Below are 18,660 nucleotides of genomic sequence, written 5' to 3'. Positions count from 1 at the left end.
AGAATACCGAGTCTTGTCAATCCATGCAAAAGGGAGCAAGGCTGCTGGTTTGTTGTCGTGATGTGTTGGAAATTTCTGTCTGTGATGTATTCGCTGATTCTCTTGCCGGACACAGCCGCTCCTTGGTCGAATATCTTGCCGCGCACAGTCATTTGGTTTCCGATGGTGACTTCGCAATGAAAGTGCTTTCTTGATCGACACGCGTTCCATCTCCGGGTCCTAGACTCCCCGTAGTCGGCCGAAAAGTATAGCCAAACTGTTGATGGCTCCTGAACTCGCGCCATCCAATCGGGAACCCACGATGGAAGGCTTGAGAGCTGAGTGAATCTACGCTCACAGTCCATCGCGACTGATCCGAGGAACTCGAGTGACTTTGTCTCCTGAGCGATGTGCATGATGAAATCTTGGAAGATCCGCTCAATAGGTTGTCCATAGTCCGGCTCGAAGTCGTTGGGCTTTCAGATACCGAGGTATGTGAAAATCCGATCTCTGAGCTCCGCGGTACCGTAACTCTCGCCAAAGGTATTCAAGGTCCATAGCAAGACCACCCATCTGGGCGGCTGTTCTTCCTTTAGCATTGCCCGAAGTTCCCTTAAACTTTTCACCGTCGCTCCCACCTCCCCGCTCAAGTCTGTCATCCCGATTGCATAAGCTAGAGATACGAGACCTTCCAGTTGAGCATTGCGCATGGTTTGGTTGTGCAGGATGAATATCGGATTTCTCGAGAAGACAAATTCCTGGACGATCCAGCCACGCGAAAACCAAGGCCGTTGGAGAACTTCGGTCAAGGTTTTCTTGAATTCCGGAGATAGAAGTCTTCGTAGATCTACCATATGGGCGAGAACGCGGTCTTCAAGGTCGACTCTGAAACCACCCAAAATTTTTCGGAAAGGCACGGCATGAAAGTAGGTCGAACCGAGTTTGCCGATAGATGCTTCAAGAGTTCTAAGAGCAAGCCTCCCGTGCTCTCTCGCAGTTTCGAAATGAGTATGATGTGGGTTGAGCCAGATAAGTGTTGTGCATGCGCCCTTGTAGATGTCGCGCATCAGCTTGACCTGATGGCCCCGTTCTTCCTCATTCTTCTGGTCTATGCAAATCTGATCGATCCATAATAATTGCGTGCATGATTGCTTGATAAGATGCGGTAGAGCCTCCGACAGATTCTTCGTGATATGGATGTTGCCGAGTCTGGACACAGCAATCTTTGCAGCCAATTCGTAGCTGCCCCATGTATAGGACACGGCCTCAAATGGAGGTGCATTGTCCAGGCTAACGTGAAGGATATCAAAACCGGTGAATAGGTCGGATCCTTTATCTGAAGCACCATGGCCAACCTTGTGAGTTGCTGCATTCATACACAAATGGAAGGGTGGGCCAGGCTCTCTTACCTGGCGTACGCGTTCGTGTAGCCCAGACCTTTGCCGCTTCTGCAAGTTTCTTTTGTACCTCGTGCAGTCTCTGGTGTGCTGGAAACACGAATCGATTAGTATAAAGCAATACCCTTATCGATTGCTGAATGGAAGCAATCTTCTTGTGCTTCTGCAACTGCTTTTCAATGTCTTTTCCCATGAGCCTAACGACAGCCTTGCCGGTTTCTTTCCAGAGCGAGCCTCGGGGGATCTTCAACAATGGTATATGTCGATCGCTCTCAAGCGGTTTGTATTGATATTCATCAGCACTGTCCATGGTTAAGTCTGTAAGCGAAACTCTGAGAAGTTGGGATTATGCGCGGGAACAGACTCTCGCGAAAGGTGTTCTTTAAGAGCTGAGCCGGCTACTTTTGGCCCCCGTACAACCATCAAGTGCTAGACATGTAACGTTGATAGTTCTTCGTAGCACAGAGCTGAGAATGTTTAAAAATAAACCAGTGGATTCACCACTACGGTACCTCAGCCTCAAGCCCCAGTACCCATGGTACATGGAGTAGTCATGGTTTGCAAAGAACGATTCTTCCTTTTAATCGGGAAGTTGTTGCGTAGACCACTTTTTGGTCTACGTGTCGGCCAAAACATTGAAAAACGTACAATAGCCAGGATTCCCCGATAGTTGTCTACTTGAGTACTAATCAGCCAGTTCGCAGTTTAATATCTCTCTAAAGACCTCTCAAACGGCAAACCATTAAGTCCAAAACTTTTTTAATCAATCCGAGGGGTTCAAAGCGACCACCACGCAATACATTTCGTTTTCTTAATATTTAAACTACATATGATTATCATCCTTTGTGCCATCCAATCAAAATCACGCAGCTCGGCGCATTGTGGGACTGTGTAACATCAATATCCTGTTGAGGTGTCAGCGTACTGATCAGGCTGAACTCCGCATCGGCTGATCCTTGTGGCTGCTGCCTGTAGCGGGGTAGATAAGCAGGTGCCTGCTTATTGCTTTCCCCTCATCGCAAACATCTCACGAAACACTTGCTATCCTTCGCATCATCACCATCCCCAGCCTGTCGACCATGCTCTGCGCAGTGTGCTTATCGATATTTCACCAGGCAGAGGCATATTCATCAGGCCGGCATCACACAAGCATCGAACATGTTGAAATGGCAGCAAGCTCTGGCTGCAGAATTTGTCTGGCGGTTCAACACCATGTTCTCCCAGAAACCCGGAAACTTGATCAGAACAAAGGTTCCCGAGACTGGAAATTTATATACACACTGTGGCCCATCGCACTCCTCGTCGAAGCAGTAAATGATGCGGACTGGATCAGCGATTTTAATATTGAAAAGTCCTTTTCCCTTGTACCTTGTCCTGATGTTAAACACCCAAAGAATCGCAAAGACTACCAGGCCCTATCTGATATGGACCTCCTTCATCAGCCATGGCGTGTCAGGCATGACGATTATTGGCGAGATATTCCTGACAATACAGGACACAGCGATGTTGCCAGGCAGGCGCTTGATTGGCTCCAGATTTGCTTGAAGACACATAGCGCTTGTGAGTGTGATGCTCAAGCACCTGCGTACTATCCGAAACGGCTGCTTGATCTTAGTCCAGATGAGAGTCACCTTATCTTGACTGCCTCAGAGAGACCATGCAGCCAGTATGCGACACTCAGTCATTGCTGGGGATCCACCCCATTCTTCCGTCTGTCTTCGAACAATGAGGGAGAACTTGGACGGCGGCTGCCCGTTGAAAAATTACCGCAATCGTTCCGCGACGCAATTCTCTTCACCCAGCGGCTCGGCATTCGATACTTATGGATAGACAGCCTGTGCATCTTACAAGAAGGACCTGGACACGCCGAAGATTGGAACGAGCAGGCGCCTCTCATGAACTCTGTCTACTCCAATGGGGTAGTTAACATCTCAATTCTGCACGCACAAAACCCTCACATTGGAGCTTTCAAACCCCGTAATCCGGATATAGTACAACCATGCTACGTATCCTGCTGTAAAGACGGGGCCGGTGAAAAGATGTGGGCTATTCTGGACGACGAAACTGATTATCACAACGCTATTACACACTCGACGCTCTCAAAACGTGGATGGGTAGTCCAAGAGCGGATGCTCTCGCCTCGGACCATACATTTCGCCTCGGACCGCATTTTCTGGGAATGCAGATCTGGCGATCTCCTCACGGAATCATACATTTCAGGCCTGGGGAACAGAGAGGAAATTCGAAGTTACAATGATCTTTCCATATGCAAAGTGCCAACATCCTCCAGACCCGTGGCCTCCGAGATTTCAGACGCATGGCGCCGAGTCATCCAATACTACGCGGCTGCAAAGCTCAGCAAGCCAGAAAAAGACAAACTGGTTGCCATCGCAGGTATCGCCATATATTTCGGTACCTTTTTCAATGATCAATATGTCGCGGGCTTTTTTCGCTGTCATCTTCCATCTGATCTCCTTTGGGAGAATAATGACTCCTTGTCGCCTGAACCTGCAGTTGGGACTGCTGGCACAACAACATATCAAGGGCCTACATGGAGCTGGGTCAGCACAAATAGCCGAGTCCGTTTCATCCCATATTGTGCGGATAAGATGCAAGTCACTGTGGAAAGAGTGGATGTGCAGCCTCTGGACCAGCAGAACAATTACGGGCAAATTGGGCATGCAGAAATAACGCTGCGGGGAGTGTTATTACCATGTAAACTGATGCATGACCGAAACCGTGGTAGGTCATCTTGGAGAGGTATCTTGAAGCCTTTTAAAAACGCTGAAGACAACATGTCACCGCCTGGATGTAGGGATGAGAAAAGAATAGAGGATAGCTTGGAGATAAAGCCAGACCGCAATCTTCATCTTTCAACGCAGCAAAACTTCATGGCTCTACCGTTTATTATTGGGGGGGGCAAGCATCATGATTTTTATTCTAGAGGGCTTATTTTACAGAGTACACGTGTACACGGAGTTTATACGCGAGTAGGGGTATTCTTTAGCCATGTTGTACACATTCGTCAGAGTTATTTTCGTCAGACTTTACGGATAATTTGAGACCAAACTTCCGCTTAGTATTAGAATAAATTCCTATAGTAGAATATCTTTTCAAACACAGTGGCTCAGGGTTATAGGAGGGTAGGTCCCCGCTTCCCACGGCGTGTCTCAGGCATATCCCCTGTAAGCGTCATGCACGAAAAATCTGCAATACAGCCCTACTCATCCCCCTCGACAACCTCAATACCCCACCTCTGCTCGCCATTGCTATCCTCAAACCAGCCCAGCTTCGTCTTAACATCCCTCTCCTTCTCCAGACCATCCGGCCCCCGCTCCCGCACGAGCTGCAGCAGCCTGTCGCTGTGCGCGACCAGGACGAGCACGTCGCCCAGACACTCGATGTTGCGGTCGAGGTTGCGCAGGTACTTGCGCTGCAGCACCGCGATGGCGACGGTCGTGGAAATCAGCCACGCGAGGATGTCGACGCTGAGCCAGACGGCGACGGCGTTCGTGCGCAGGAGCTCGACTTGGGTCGACACCTCGACGAGGGCGGTCCGATTCGTGTGGGACGGCGGCGGGGATGGAGCCGGGAAGGGCAGGTAGCCCTCGCTTGGGATGTACTTGTCGATCGTGTTGACGCCGTACGGGAGGCTTGCGTTGATTTCCTGGTACGCCCAACTTTGGGTCGTGGCCGACATTGATGTCGCTGACAGGTTGCTGCTCACGAAGTGTTGGAAGAAGGTGGAGAAGGTCTTCTCAGCCTGACGGTGCATGAATGAGGCGTCTAGAAGAGTGGTCGGGTCCCTGTTTGCCATTGCGTACATCGAATACGTCATGAAGTCGAGGTTGAGGCCGTAGTTCGGGTCGCGGAAGCTGAAGGTGTTGTCGTCCAAACGCTCCGCACTGCCCTTATCGCCAAACATCATAGACATAATTACGCTTCCGAGCAAAGCATCCATAAACACAATACCATAGCTATTGAGAAATTGATCAGTCTCCCATAAATCCATGGTTTCGAGGAGGAAACGCATCATTGCACTCTGGGAAAGTCGACTTACAGCCCTATATAGTCTGTCGATGAGACGGATTGCTTGCCAGGGCCATTTTAAGTCACGAACGCATCATTCCATGCCTCCGTAGCGTTTTTAATTTCGTCTATGATGCTGAAAGAGTGCACCTTCCCACCATGTGGGTCAAGCGTGACATACGCAAGCGTAGACTCAATTATTGGCTGGCAGTGAAGGGCTCGAGCAGAAGGAATACTGTCGTATATACCGGACTTTACAAATGATTCGTGGACCTCAAAAACGAACCTCAAATCGCCGTGAATCCATTTGGTCGTGAAGTTGAGAGGCCAGGTGGAATCTTCAAAGGGCCAGACATAGCTGAAGGCTGGTACATCTGCTGACCAATACCCTAGTGCCAAAGAGCGAGATCTCTGTTGTATAGAGTCATTTGTACAACATTGAAAGTACAAATGATTCGTCAGAACTGTCGTGTTGAAAAACATACCTCTCCACGGGCCCAGTTCATACGCCGTTTCGAGTCCGTCTGGGATCGAGCTTGCATTCCAGTGTGATGAATCAGTGAGATTGACCCGCGTGAGCCAAGCAGAGGTGTTAGTCAGTTCTTCATGATGGCTGCATTCGACTGCCGGAGTGGTCAAAGATACTGTGATCTCCGAGGTGAAAGGAGAAGCCCCTAAATCTTGAACTGGGCGTACTTCGATAGCATTTGCTAATTCGAGGGGTACGAAGCTCCAGCCGTCCATGCTCCAAGGTGGTTGGGATCCATTTAAAGCCAGCTGAATCGTGGCACTGTACAGCCAGTTCGTGGAAAGGCCACGGTATAATGTGCTGATAAGAGACTCTATGGCATCTGGAAGTGTGCTCCTCTCTCCAGCATAATAAAGATATTGGTGTACTATAGGCGTTTGGCATAGCTCGAGCTGTCTTTAGGCGTGATGCATGCTGATGAAATCGCATTGGCCGCTCTCAAGGTGGGTATTTAGTGCTTTCTTTCGAGTAGCTCAATACATCACAGGTTCATCTCGTCAGCCTCTCACCCTTGCCCACCGCATCACCGCTACCTCAGCCTCACCGAGAATGAAAATTACTAATCGCAGAGACAACAAGATGAAGAAGCAGAGTGAAAACGCCTTTGATTCGCTTTCTCCCATTTCACAGAGTAAAAGGCTATACAATTCGAATATTCCCCTGCTTTACAGCTGGAAATTCTATCCTTACTTTTCCACCGATAGACCCGTGCTTTGGCTTGCGAGTAAACGCTTGACCAATGTTAATGTTTTTATGCCCTGTTCTTTGTGTCACACCATTGCCTTCATTTGCTAAGAGGCTAAACGTGTAGTTTCAATGACACTTCAAAGTACTTGGAACGACCGCGATGAAAGTTAGGTGGCCACATCATCTCTTAACGACTCGATGCTCAAAGATTGTGTTGATGAAATAAACTGGCGTGTAGCAAGTTTCTATCCCACGTTTACTCATACAAGCTTAATGGAATTGACTCGGATACTTTCCATCTCTATTACCTCACCACTCATAATTCCATAGACGTAACATTCCCCGACCAGCCGGTAAGTTTCATCTTCTTGTGTTTTACGAAGTAAAAATGGCACATGACATCCAGAAAATACGCAGATGATATCGTCTGCTTGTGCATGGTTCGGAAAAAGGCCAAAGTACTTCTTGCCGGTGATTCCGAACCGCCGATTCCGCATCGCGTGCCGCGCGGCCTTCCGCACGTGTTTGAATGCTTCTGCGAGGCCCCGCTGACTGACGTCTTTCTTTACCTTCTTTTTCTTCTTTTTGCCTTCCTTCATGTTACTTCCGGGAGTATGTCCCTGCTCCTCCAGAGACTTGTTCAACTGGTTGCCAAGCTGTACACCGTGTGTATCCCAGTTCCCGAGATGTGCGACTGTGACTTTACCTTCGCAGCCTTCATGTAGTTCCTGCCTCTTATCATACTGCTGATCTGGGAGGGCATATTTCGTTCCAGTCACATAGTCCAAAAGAAGACTGAAGACCACGGACCAACTCTGCGGACATCTCTGCCTCCCAGATCCATCCTTTCCAACAACTAGCGTCTGTCAGAAAGCCTCGAAGATCCCGCAGCCACTAGCATACTTGCACCGATCCTGACAAGCACACTTACCGCTACAGGGATAGCACCTGCGCACAACCTCGAGACAAGCAAGGAGGTCGCTCTCGCGACCCACCTCCGCCGGAAGCCCCAAATGCGGTTCAGCAAACACATCGCTCACCTCACCAACGACATCGAACACCTTCCCCTCCACCCTCAACTCGCGGCCCCCAACACCAACCACCAGCCTTGGATCCGCCCCTCCCCCCGCCTTATAAAAGCTCGCCGTACTCGTCGCCAACCCCAGCGCCTCCGTCACCCGATCCCTCCTCCAATCCGGACACCACGACGGCATATCGCCCTTCTCCCCCTCCCCCTTCTCCCCCTCCCCGACCGGCCCACGATCCACGCAAATCAACACGTCAAATACCCCGCGCCTATGCAACGACAAATCCGCATCGTACTCCGCTTCCTTCGCCTTTTCCAGCTCCGCAACCGCGTCGTCCAGAAACATCACAGCGACCTCCCGATACACCTCCCCCGCACCGCGGTCGTAATCGATGCCGATATCCCGCGCTGCCCGCCCGCAGATGCCGAGCAGCCCGTACACCTTGTCCTGCGAGACGGAGCACGCCGCATAGCGCGTCGCGACCAGCATGGCAAACAGGCCAGGCGGCTCCTGGAACGACGAGTATGCCAGGCGCTTGCCGTCGAGCTTGTACAGCGTCTCGCAGCCGGCGAGGGCGGCACCGTCGTCGTCGCTGTGGAGGGAGAGGAAGCGGTGCAGACCGGACTCGACGATGGCGTAGCACGCGTTGCTGAAGTCGTTGTAGGGCATGGCGAGGATGTCGGGGGCATTGGCATTGCTGTGGGTCCCGAGGACCATCCATGGCGACCGCGAGAGGATGAGTTCCTGGATGACCCAGAGGCGGGCGAACCAGGGCAGCGCGAAGAGGGCGCGCAGGTGGAGCCAGACAGAGGAGGTGATGGGCGGGAGACGGAGACGGAGGAGGTCGGCGGGCGTGCTGACCGTGTCGGTGTGGAAGCGGAAGCGTGCGTGGATTTGGCGGAGGAGGGCGAAGGCGGTGGTTGTGGCGTCGAGGTCGGAGCTGTCGTCGTCGTCGCTGTTGTTTGTGGTTGGTTCGTCGAGGCCTGCGCCGAGCCAGATGGCGGTGTTGAGTGCGTGGGAGTAGATTCGGGACATCAGCGGGATCTGCTGCTCTTTCTCTTTGCCATTTTTTTGATCGATGCAGATCTGGTCGATCCACATGACGATTGCGTGGTCTTTCCTCCTGAAGTGGCGGAGTGCTGTCTCGAGGGATATCGTGATACCCAAAGGCTGGCCGTCGCACACGATCGTTGCGTCGGGACGTCCGGTCCCCCAAGTGTAGCTCAGAGCGGTGTAGAACACGAGTCGTTCCAAGCCCATTGACAGGGCGTAACGTGTTTCTCCAGTGCGGTGTGGCCCATCGCTTCCAGTCTTCGTTTCCAACGGTATTGGTTGGTACTCGAATTCCAGCGTGCAATGCGCCAGCGAAGCCCTGAGCGGATCGTTGAACTCACCAGGCTGGATTTCCAAAACCCGTACTTCGTACGGGTCCTTGATAGGCTTGTAGACATTCTCGGGGCTGATAGAGCTTTCGCTTACTCTGGCTGTTTCGGGCGTAATCCCCACTTGCTCTTTCTTTCTCTTGATCCACGCGTAAAGCTGGTCGATAAAAGCTGCATCGAGCGGAACGAACTCGCGAGAGTAGCCTGCGCGGCATGGATCAAGAGGTACGGTATCCTCATTCGATTTATCAGCTCGCGTGAGCTCGAAACAATCTGCATGACGCTCAAAAACGTCTGAATTTGGACCAGATGGCGACCAAGGCTTGCTAATGGTGCTTGCCATTCTGGCACTGTTTGACTATCTGGAACGGGCTTAGCGAGTCTCAGAGGTATAGTAAATTGAGATCAAGAGATGTAGCAAACGGAATGGAGGCAACAGTGTAAGTATAAAGGTTGGTAAAAGTAATACGATCGACGAGGTGTTTTAGCTTACCTAACAAGGCTGAGATTCTTCTACGTTAGACAGGGTCGTGTTATGTTGCAGTGTACGCTCGTCGTTGTAGCTGCTGAGGATCGATCTGAAGCGAGGCGAAGAGAGGAAATAGGTGGCTTAATTATACGAACTTACAGGACAGAGCACGAATATATAGACAGTAGTGGCGCTTGCCAAGCGGGGGCTGTGTGCATGAAATTGCGAGGATACGTGAAGACACCGCGAGGCTGAAACTTTCCAAGAAGAATCATGGGCGGTTAGCGATAAGGGGCTACTGTCACACGCCTGCGAGGGATTATTCGACGTACGTGGGGTCAAAGCCATAAAAGTCTACCATGCATTATTCTCATCGAAGCTAAAGAGCGTAACTAACTACACAGCACCTTCCGTGCGGTCAAACAAAGGCCCTCCCGGTCTACCCCGCTCTGCCTCCTCAACATCAACCCACAACTTCAGCGTCACCTCCGTACTCATGCCACCGGTGCTGCTGCCATACACCATCCCCGCAAAGACGGCCATCTGCTTCGGCATCGTCGTATCGCGATAAAACCTCACGACATCCTGGCGCCCCACCATCCTCCTCAGATCCTGCCAGGGGGCGGCGACGGTTGCGCACTCGCCTTCGCCTTCGCGAATAGGCATTGCCGTCGTCGGCATCCCGTACTCCCTGCACTGCACGTGCGCGTTGAGGTTCCACCAAGTCGGCATCAGGTCCGGCGCGGTGTTGTAGATGCGGTACAGGAAGCGGGTGAAGCCGCCGATGCTGCTACTCGTGCCGACGTTCCAGACGCAGTCGGCGTCGACGCCGGTGCCGTCTATGCTGGTTTCTAATTGGTCCGCCATGCGCACGCGGTACACGTCGATGAGCAGGCGGAAGACGTCGTGCTCGGGCCGGTCGTAGAGCCAGTCGCGGGCGGAGAGGCGGTGGAAGGGTTCGTGCATTTGGACTGAGAGGGCGGTGGGGGCGGCGGCGGATGTGGATGAGGACGGATCAGGCGGCGGCGGGTCGCTGGCGAGGGAGAGGACGGAGAGGGAGAGGTGCCAGGGCGGCGGCGGTGCGTGGGCGGGTGAGAGTGAGTTGTGCTCGACGGAGAGGAGGGCGCAGACTCGCTGGTGCACCACCCGGGCGTCCTGTTGGCCGTAGTTGGCGCAGAAGTCGGGGCTGGGGCTGCCGCAGGGAGTGATAGCTCTGAAGCAGCTGCTGCAGAGTTGGCTGTTGCCGGTGGTGGACATGGTGAGGAGATGTGGTGTGAGTGTATTGTTGCTACTGATGGTGGAAGAATGAAGTACGGTGGTATTGTTGCTACTGATGGTGGAAGAATGAAGTGCGGCGGTATTGTTGGTTGGAGAATGAGCTGCGGCGATTGATGGTTGAAGAAGTGAGAGTGATGGAGCGAGAGAAACTCAGGTCTTTTGCAGAGAGACAGAACAGGAGCCAACCGTCATCTTTGGGAAGCTGCACAAACCCCGCGATCCAGGTGGATGAGAACCGGGAAGGTGCGTTCGAAAAAGGAAAGCGTGACTAGCAAACAGGACCTCAGAAAATATCAACATTCTCGCATAGAAAAAAGAAATGTTGGTTATCATAACGCAAGATTGATACGGTCCAAAGCGAAGTCAAATCAAGAAGTCGGATTACTATCAAGAGGTTGGACAGGTTGCGAAGCAAACCGTACGAGTGACTGACTATAAACAACTGGCGCGTGACGTCATGGTGAGTCGAGGTCACCGAGGACCGGAAGCCCGAGCCGTGACAAGATACCATTCTATAGATATAAATATATTCTAATTTCGTTGCAGTTCCGCCACGTTGTAAATACGGTACTGCTTGTGGTGGAGAGGTCCTGTTCAAGTAATTGCCCCAAAACCAGAAAGTGCGACTACCAACACCACTTCCCCATCATCAGACACAGAACAACATCGCCATCCTCAATCCTCATCCCGCCCGTCAACGACCTCAACCCCCCATCTCGCCTCCCCACCACCGTCACCACCCCCAAACCACCCCAACCTCGTCACCACCTCCCCTCCCCCCTCCCTCACCACCCCCAACAACCCCCCACTCCCCGCCACCAGCATCAACACATCCGCAACACACGCCACATCCCCCCTCAACCGCCCCCAATACCCGCGCCGCCCCACCACCCCCACCACCCCCGTCGTCGCCACCAGCCAGCCCAAGATCGCGACGGCCAACCAAACAGCAACATCGTTCATCCGCAACAAGCTTATCCGCGTCGCCGCCACTACCTCCGCTGCGCGCTCCGTCGGCGGCTGCTGCGTCGGCCACGCGATCGGGTCAGCGCACGTCGCGCCCGTGTAGTTCCACAGACAGCCCGGCAGCGTCGCGGCGAGCGGCTGCCAGGCCCAGCTGCCGGCGGTCAGGGTCGTGGCGGAGAGGTTGCTCGAGACGAAGTGTTGGAAGAAGGTTGTGAAGGTTGTTTGGGCGGTGGAGAGCATGGTGTGCGGGTTGAGGAGGGCGTGGGGGTCGACCGAGGCGGAGGAAGGGGACGAGGAGGGGGACGAGGACGAGGGGGACGAGGGGGAGGAGGAGGAGGAGGAGGAGGACGAAGAGGCCAGCGTGTACATGGCGTACGTCATCAAGTCAAAGTTCAGCCCGCGCTCGCGGTCGCGGAAGTTGAACGTCATGTCATCCGTGTTCTCTGCCACAGTGTCGAAGTCCCAGCCCGTGTAGCCGTTGATGGACGCGGCGCGCAGCATGGACAGTAGGAAGAGGATGCCGTAGCTGACGGTGACGTTCGACGGCGCCGTCGGATCTTTCACTTCGTCGCGGCCGCCGTAGTTGACGAAGTTGTAGCTCCACGCCTCATCCGCGCTCGATGGCGGCTCGAGAATTTCGAACTTGGCGACGTTGCCCGTTTGGCGGTCGACGGTCACGTTGGCGGAGCTCTTCTCGATGATGGGCATGCACTTCAGCGCTTGCACCTGCGGTACCTCGGTGAACAGGAAGCGCGTGCGGCTGGTGTAGATGTTGTCGGTGATGAGGTCCGCGGAGAAGTGGTTGCCCCAGATGTATTTGGTCGTGAAGTTGAACGGCGGCTCGAACGTGGTGCCGCGGTCGGGCGACCAGTTGCCGATGGCGGCGCCTTTGGGTGGCCAGCTGTTGGTGCTGCCGTTCTCGCAGCATGTGGGCGTCGAGTCGTCGGCTAAGATGGATGTGTTGAAGAAGTTCGGGTACGCCAGGTCTGATCCGACGTAGGTTAGCTCGCCTAGTTCGTATGCGGTCGTGATTTTGTGCGGATTCGAGCTGGCGTTCCATAGTGATGTGTTTGTCAGATCCCGCTCTGTGACCCAGGCTGATAAGTTGTTCAGGTTTTCATATGGGCTGCATTCGATGCGGCCCCGGATGGCAGGTGTGACGACTGAGATGTTGGTCGCTGGAACAACAGAAGAATTCTGAGGTGGGTTCGGTATCTCGATCTGAGACAGATCGAGCGGGGCGAAACTCCAGCCGTCGCGGCTCCATGGTGGTTGGGACCCGTTCATTGTCAGTTGTAGCGTCGCACTGTATAACCAATTCGTGGAGAAATTGGTATAGAGGTTAGAGACGATGCGAGCATTGTTGGTGCCTGATACCTGGCCCGTGAATTCCCATTCCGCTCGGAACAGAAAGGGAATTTGACGCAGTTCCAGGTTTCTTGCTGCACTTAGAGAGTGAATGAGGCTCCCTTGGGTGCGCTCAAACAGGGCAGACATGGCAATAGTTACTAAACAGATCAGTACACCCTATCATCCATCAGTGCAGGGGACCTTACGGAGTGGCGAAAGGGATGTTCCAATAGTGATTAAGAATAAGAACCAATGTTTCTTTGTTGCAGCCCTGAAGGCGGCCCAGGCCCAATACGATGACTGGTACGACAAGTCTATTCCGCGAGAGCGGGGTTGTGGTTTTTCGGCCATGGATAGATATGGTTGCAGCCGGCGGAATGTTGCGTCTAATGCACCCCACCATAATCCAACTGATACGGCCAGTAAGGTCGGAATAATAGAGATTGGTGCTATCGTATGTGACCCAAAGATTGACACATCTGTTTCGTATACAAATGCTTCGCTGTAGAGAAGTGACCGCTTAGCAAAGCTGTACAGAACAATCACGGCTACTGCAAGGGCTAGAAGAAAAAGGACAAAAGCCGTCAGTGTTCGTAAGCGAAGTACAGCCGGCCGCCAATCCGGCTTTGAGAGTTTAGCTTCCGTAGTTGTTGTATCTGTAAATCGTTAGACTATAAACAAATGAAGGTCTGACGGTTTACGCACACGAGTTCACTCTCGTGATCTCACTTGATTCATGCAGGACCGAAGGTGTGGTGAAATATCGTTTCTCTTGCAGGGCGTCCTTCGTAGAAGCGTGTTTGAATGAGTTCTGCGTAGCAGGCGCATTGACTATCAAAGAGGCGACACCCGTAGTCGTGGCGGGGTCCTGTCGTAGGTTGAGAGGCCTGAATCGATGACCGGATAGTGTCCATACTACTGCCAGCAGGCACAAAGACAGGAAGAAGAATGTCACCAAAGCAACGGCAACCCCAGCTGTCACTACAATGCGTGTCGCAACAACTGTGACAGTCCCGTTAATGCTCCTTTCGGGGGCATTCTGCTGCTGAAGAGAGTACTGTAGCACTTCGCCAAAAATTCTCTGCTTCACACGAGAGGCTTGAGTGAGTAAATCGCGGTCGTCTACCATAGCCTTGAAGTTGAAGTTGTACAGAGCTCCGAAAAGGACCATTAAGCCAGTGTTAGGGGGACGGCTCATTGACGATGAGGACTCTACCAAGTAGTCTGACCAAGGAAACCCGAGAGACAAATTTTGAGCCAGCGTGACGTCCATGAAGCTCTCAGGAATAGGCGAGCGCTTTCTGCGGTATTCCTCTTCGTCGAATACCATCTCGGAAAAAGTGCTGGATATGCGGGCAGTGACGTTCATCTCAGCCATGTAGTAGTTCGCGGAGCATATTCGCGCCACGGGAATAGCCGTCTGATTTGTCGGCGCGATGAGAATAAACTCCCTCTCTCCACAACCACTAGTCCAATTGGCCGGGGTTAATTCAGTTGTAACCAAGGTCCTATTGTCGTACCAAGATCCAAATGGCGGATCAAGGCGGAATTCATGCGTGCATCCATCGCCAGAGTCCAAAACTGCGACAGTGATGTCTATGGGTATGTCGCTGACGTTCATCTCTTTCATCCTGACCAACGACATCGACTTGCAGTCAAGTTCAGTATTCAAGACCGTTGTTTCAGCTTGCCACTCCTGCGGAGTCGTTGACAAGAAAGGTCCCAGAGGAGCACTCGGTCGATCAGAGGGCCAGAACGGAATGATTGTGTAGTCGTCACTTATCCACGCAGAAGTCGAAACATCCTGTAGGAGATGACCGATGGTCCGCAACATGGTCTCCCTTCCACTCGTCGGCGAAATAGGACTCTCGGGCGCCATGCGAGAAAATTGGCCATCGGTGCTGATAGAAATGTCCATCGGCTCCAAAAGTGATGATGACAGTGGCGACACCACCAGAAACCCGAATATGTTGATAAGGGCAGCGGAAACGAGGACCCAGCTTCTTCCTCCTTTCCTTGAGAAGCCGTCGGCTAGAGCATTCCACCATGCTCCAGGAGCTCGAAGTATGCTTGCGTATGCTGGAGCGCCTCCAAACTTGGCCATCTGGGCGAAAGCCTCGGTTCTCTTGACGTCATCGAGAAGCATCGCAGTCAGTTGGACGTAAAAGACGGCGAGAAGAGAAGGGGTGAAGCGCCATCCGAAGAGCTGCATGGTTGAGTCATCGTCGGTGCCTAGTCCATCATTTTTGACCGAGTAGTGAAGAAGCAGGGACACGAGGAGAAGTAGGGTCAACATCGAGACAGCGAGAAGTGCGAGAAACCACCATCGGAGGGTGTATGGTTGCCATGAAGCCGCGTCGGAGCCGACTCTTCCAGAGTCTTCCTCGAGAGCCTCATACTCTGTGTGCAAAAGATGTTAGAAGCAGAATGGATAATTCATGTATAGCTGACGCACTGATCGAGTTTCGATTTTGATAACCTCCCGGGCCAGGATGCGAAACGAAATTGCGGGGCGGAAAGTTGCACGTGACTGGCTCAGAATATGGTTCAGCCTGGTCGTAATTTCGGATGCTCGACGCCTTCGTGCTACTAGTGGACTCGGCTTCCAAGAGTCGTCCTTCCGGTTCATGAAGATGCGAGGGCAGATCGTCCTGTCTCGGTATCCCTTCCTGCGATTCCACTGGGTGTTCCAAGTCCTGTCGAGAATCGGTGGAAAGCGGGTATTGAAGCAGAGGTATTTCGACCTCAGCGCTATGGCTCTGTCTCACGGATGGACGACGAGACTCCATCTTGGGTGGTTGAAACGGCGGGCGCCAGATTCTCAGAGAGCTGCGAGATGGCAGTCATTCCGACCGTCGAGATGGGTTCCTAAGACTTGCAGTACGACGAGGCTGTGAACCGCGGCATTGCAAGACGCGAGGCTATGCTAAAATGTACTAAAATCTGACAGGTCACGCCCCAACATGTCTGCGTGAGTTGGGTTGATCCTACTGGTTATGTTAAACCACATTGCTTTTGCGGCCCCCACGTTGAAGCCTCATTTCAAGATTTTGGATAATCCTTGCCGAGGTTCCTTGGCTACAGACTAGTAGTATGGCTCTTAGGCCTGAGCTAATTTTATGCTTACCCCGCGTTTCCGGCTCGGTCTTTATCTTTATAAATGCCCGGGCGCTTGAGTACGATTTTCTTGTTCTTCGTAACAGTTCCTACCTCACACACTCTTGTACTTTATGGCGACAGCGCAGGTCTATTTAATTATCTCGACTGTGGGATGAGGCTATTCAATACTTGCGGATTCATCTCTTGAGGTAGGTATCGCTGTCTTTTTACTTGAAGTTGCTGATTACAAAGCAAAAGAACCACTTCCATTGTTTCACTCCATTTTCGCAGATGGGAACCCAAAACATCTGTGATCCGCTTTGAGAGTCTCCTGTCACCCTACTGTTTGAAGGAATTAGTATTTCTCTCTCCATATAATATTTGATATAGTGTGGATAGAGTCCTCCAAGACGTTTTTGTAGCTAACAAGGCGGTATTCCTGCTTCGCATGCTAATGTGGCAAATCATAATCTTTTGTTCCCCTAGAGCTTGAATTATTCGCAGCAAGTTGGCCATAGTCGAGAGCAGGGATAAGAGAGATGTGAATGAGATCAAGAAAGGTAAGTAAGCAGTAGCTTGGCCAGGACGAGAAGGAAGCATGCAGGAACTTCAAGATTGTATTGAGAGTGCCTCTGCCTCCTTTTTGTTACGGCGGGTGTCCGAAGGTCCAGATGGAAAGGCGGATCATGCATTTCTTCAGTGGGTAGAATATGAGAGCAAAAACGGCGTGATGATGGACAGTGTGACTAATCACTGCGGACGAAAGGCTTTATTGCCAGCAATTGGTTTGAATTGCTAACTTTGAATTGACCGCGAAGGTCAAGGCTGTCTAGGGAGTGTGGCTTGTACATGTAGGAGAGGTTGTACAATCCAGCGTGCTCAGTGAGCAAGTGTGTCCAACAGATCTTAGAAGTCACCAATCTCGCTGTCTCGAGCCCTCGGGATCGGTGGCGCTTCGGGTCACTGCCCAACTTCCTCACCCAGTGGAGGTTTCGCCGGAACACGATGACAACGTCCATGCTTACTGTAATTACGTTAGGTACAACTCGGATAGCAGTGGGAAGCTGTATTACTTACACACTGTAGTATCGACCATCCCAAAATAGGTAGTGGTTAGCAAAAGAACGGAAGGGATTGATAGTAATAGGGCTAAGCTTACGCACTGCACTAAGTTAGAACAGATACAGCAGCATTAATGGTTGGAGGGGTACTTACTTGCTAATTTAAACATTACCCAAGTTGGGCATTCGATTAGTCCGGCTACAAAAAACAGCAAGATTGAGAAGCTCACGTTGTTACCGCAGCACCTGGCGCGGTTGGCACAGCCACCAGGGCAGCGGGGGTCGTACTGCCTGGGCAGGAGGTTCTCAATGGGCTCCGCCTCGGCAACGGCGTTGGCCTCGTGGCTCAGAGGGGTAGCGGCAGCAAGGCCGACGAGGAAGGTCATGGCGATGTAAAGGAACTTCATGTTGTCGGTTGGGTAAGGTGGTAGCTGAAAGCTTGGGGTTGTCGAGTGGTTTGTTGGTGAAGTGGTGGTGTGGTGGTTGGTGCCTCTTTCATGGACTGTTGTCTCTCTTTATATACCTTCGTAGGTAGCTCAAGAAAGCGCCGAGAATTAGTCGTACTCGGCGAGATACCCCAGCTCTATGGGTATCGCTTAGGCATGTCTACCATGTGAAACAATTATTGATGCACAGTTCGTCAGTGACAGCTGTGTGTTCCATTGGCATTACTGTGCTCTGAAGCGTGTCGTTTGTCAGGGCGCTCCATTCAGACATGAGTCAAAACTAGGTTTATTAAGAAACGCAGCTAATAGGAATTTTTAGACGCTCTAGAACCGCTGGTCTATTCATAAATAATGCGCGAATAGCAGCGACGCTTCAGATCACAGCAAACTTAAATTCAAACCTTAACGTAGCCTAGCTTCAGGAACGGGCAACTTCCGTTGAACGCCTTATGGCTGAATAGAACCTTATTCGATGAGAGAAAACTCAACGCACGTGTCATGATGAAATGGCGTCCTAAATCTCACGCCATGGATCTAGTCTACAAAAGAGGAAATATGAGGTGCACAACGATCTTCCTGCTTGTGCCGCACCTTACATTCTCAGCTAGTACTTTTGACTCATTGAAAGTATGCTTAAGACTACCTGAATCAAGAATACGAGGGAGTGAGGGGGACATTGGCACGACCCATCTTGGGTGGCCCATGCGGCTCGGCCAATGCGGGGCGATAGGCGGGATCCGACGAGCTTGAGAGAACAGAGCTTTCTTTCTTTCTACGTAGGTTTTTGCCGGAGATGCCTGAGGGAAACTTTTAGGACCGTCCCGAGGCGGGCGTCGGCATTCCTACCGAGAGAGCCACAACTTTATTCCCCCTGATTCCACGGCAGAGCGGGATGTGTCCGCCCGTCGGAAAACATTGTGGGAGATGGTCCAGAACTTGTAGTCTATAGTAGTGATTCCA

At 52.1% G+C, this 18,660-nt stretch overlaps 5 protein-coding genes across 5 annotated transcripts; all 5 read right to left on the bottom strand.

The window, feature by feature from the left end:
- Positions 1-4,596: 4,596 nt before the first annotated feature.
- LTHEOB_6093 (uncharacterized protein) lies at positions 4,597-5,412 on the bottom strand (the record flags this gene model as incomplete). The annotated part of the gene is made up of 1 exon (XM_035515311.1): positions 4,597-5,412. One exon carries the CDS (start codon positions 5,410-5,412, stop codon positions 4,597-4,599), a length of 816 nt encoding a protein of 271 aa, XP_035373224.1.
- Positions 5,413-7,487: 2,075 nt separating this feature from the next.
- On the bottom strand, positions 7,488-9,374 carry LTHEOB_6092 (Heterokaryon incompatibility protein; the record flags this gene model as incomplete). The annotated part of the gene is made up of 1 exon (XM_035515310.1): positions 7,488-9,374. One exon carries the CDS (start codon positions 9,372-9,374, stop codon positions 7,488-7,490), a length of 1,887 nt encoding a protein of 628 aa, XP_035373223.1.
- Positions 9,375-9,896: 522 nt separating this feature from the next.
- Positions 9,897-10,757, bottom strand: LTHEOB_6091 (Mynd domain-containing protein; the record flags this gene model as incomplete). Its single annotated transcript, XM_035515309.1, has 1 exon — positions 9,897-10,757. One exon carries the CDS (start codon positions 10,755-10,757, stop codon positions 9,897-9,899), a length of 861 nt encoding a protein of 286 aa, XP_035373222.1.
- Positions 10,758-11,453: 696 nt separating this feature from the next.
- LTHEOB_6090 (uncharacterized protein) lies at positions 11,454-13,031 on the bottom strand (the record flags this gene model as incomplete). Its single annotated transcript, XM_035515308.1, has 1 exon — positions 11,454-13,031. The coding sequence occupies one exon, from the start codon at positions 13,029-13,031 to the stop codon at positions 11,454-11,456; it is 1,578 nt and encodes a 525-aa protein (XP_035373221.1).
- Positions 13,032-13,728: 697 nt separating this feature from the next.
- On the bottom strand, positions 13,729-15,883 carry LTHEOB_6089 (uncharacterized protein; the record flags this gene model as incomplete). Its single annotated transcript, XM_035515306.1, has 3 exons — positions 13,729-13,750; positions 13,802-15,494; positions 15,550-15,883. The coding sequence occupies 3 exons, from the start codon at positions 15,881-15,883 to the stop codon at positions 13,729-13,731; spliced, it is 2,049 nt and encodes a 682-aa protein (XP_035373220.1).
- Positions 15,884-18,660: the final 2,777 nt, after the last annotated feature.

Source organism: Lasiodiplodia theobromae (assembly GCF_012971845.1).
Source record: "Lasiodiplodia theobromae strain AM2As chromosome Unknown scaffold_17, whole genome shotgun sequence".
Taxonomy (NCBI): Eukaryota; Fungi; Ascomycota; class Dothideomycetes; order Botryosphaeriales; family Botryosphaeriaceae; genus Lasiodiplodia; species Lasiodiplodia theobromae.
The sequence above is the reverse complement of the archived record's forward strand: the minus strand, read 5'-3'. Positions and strand labels throughout refer to the sequence as shown.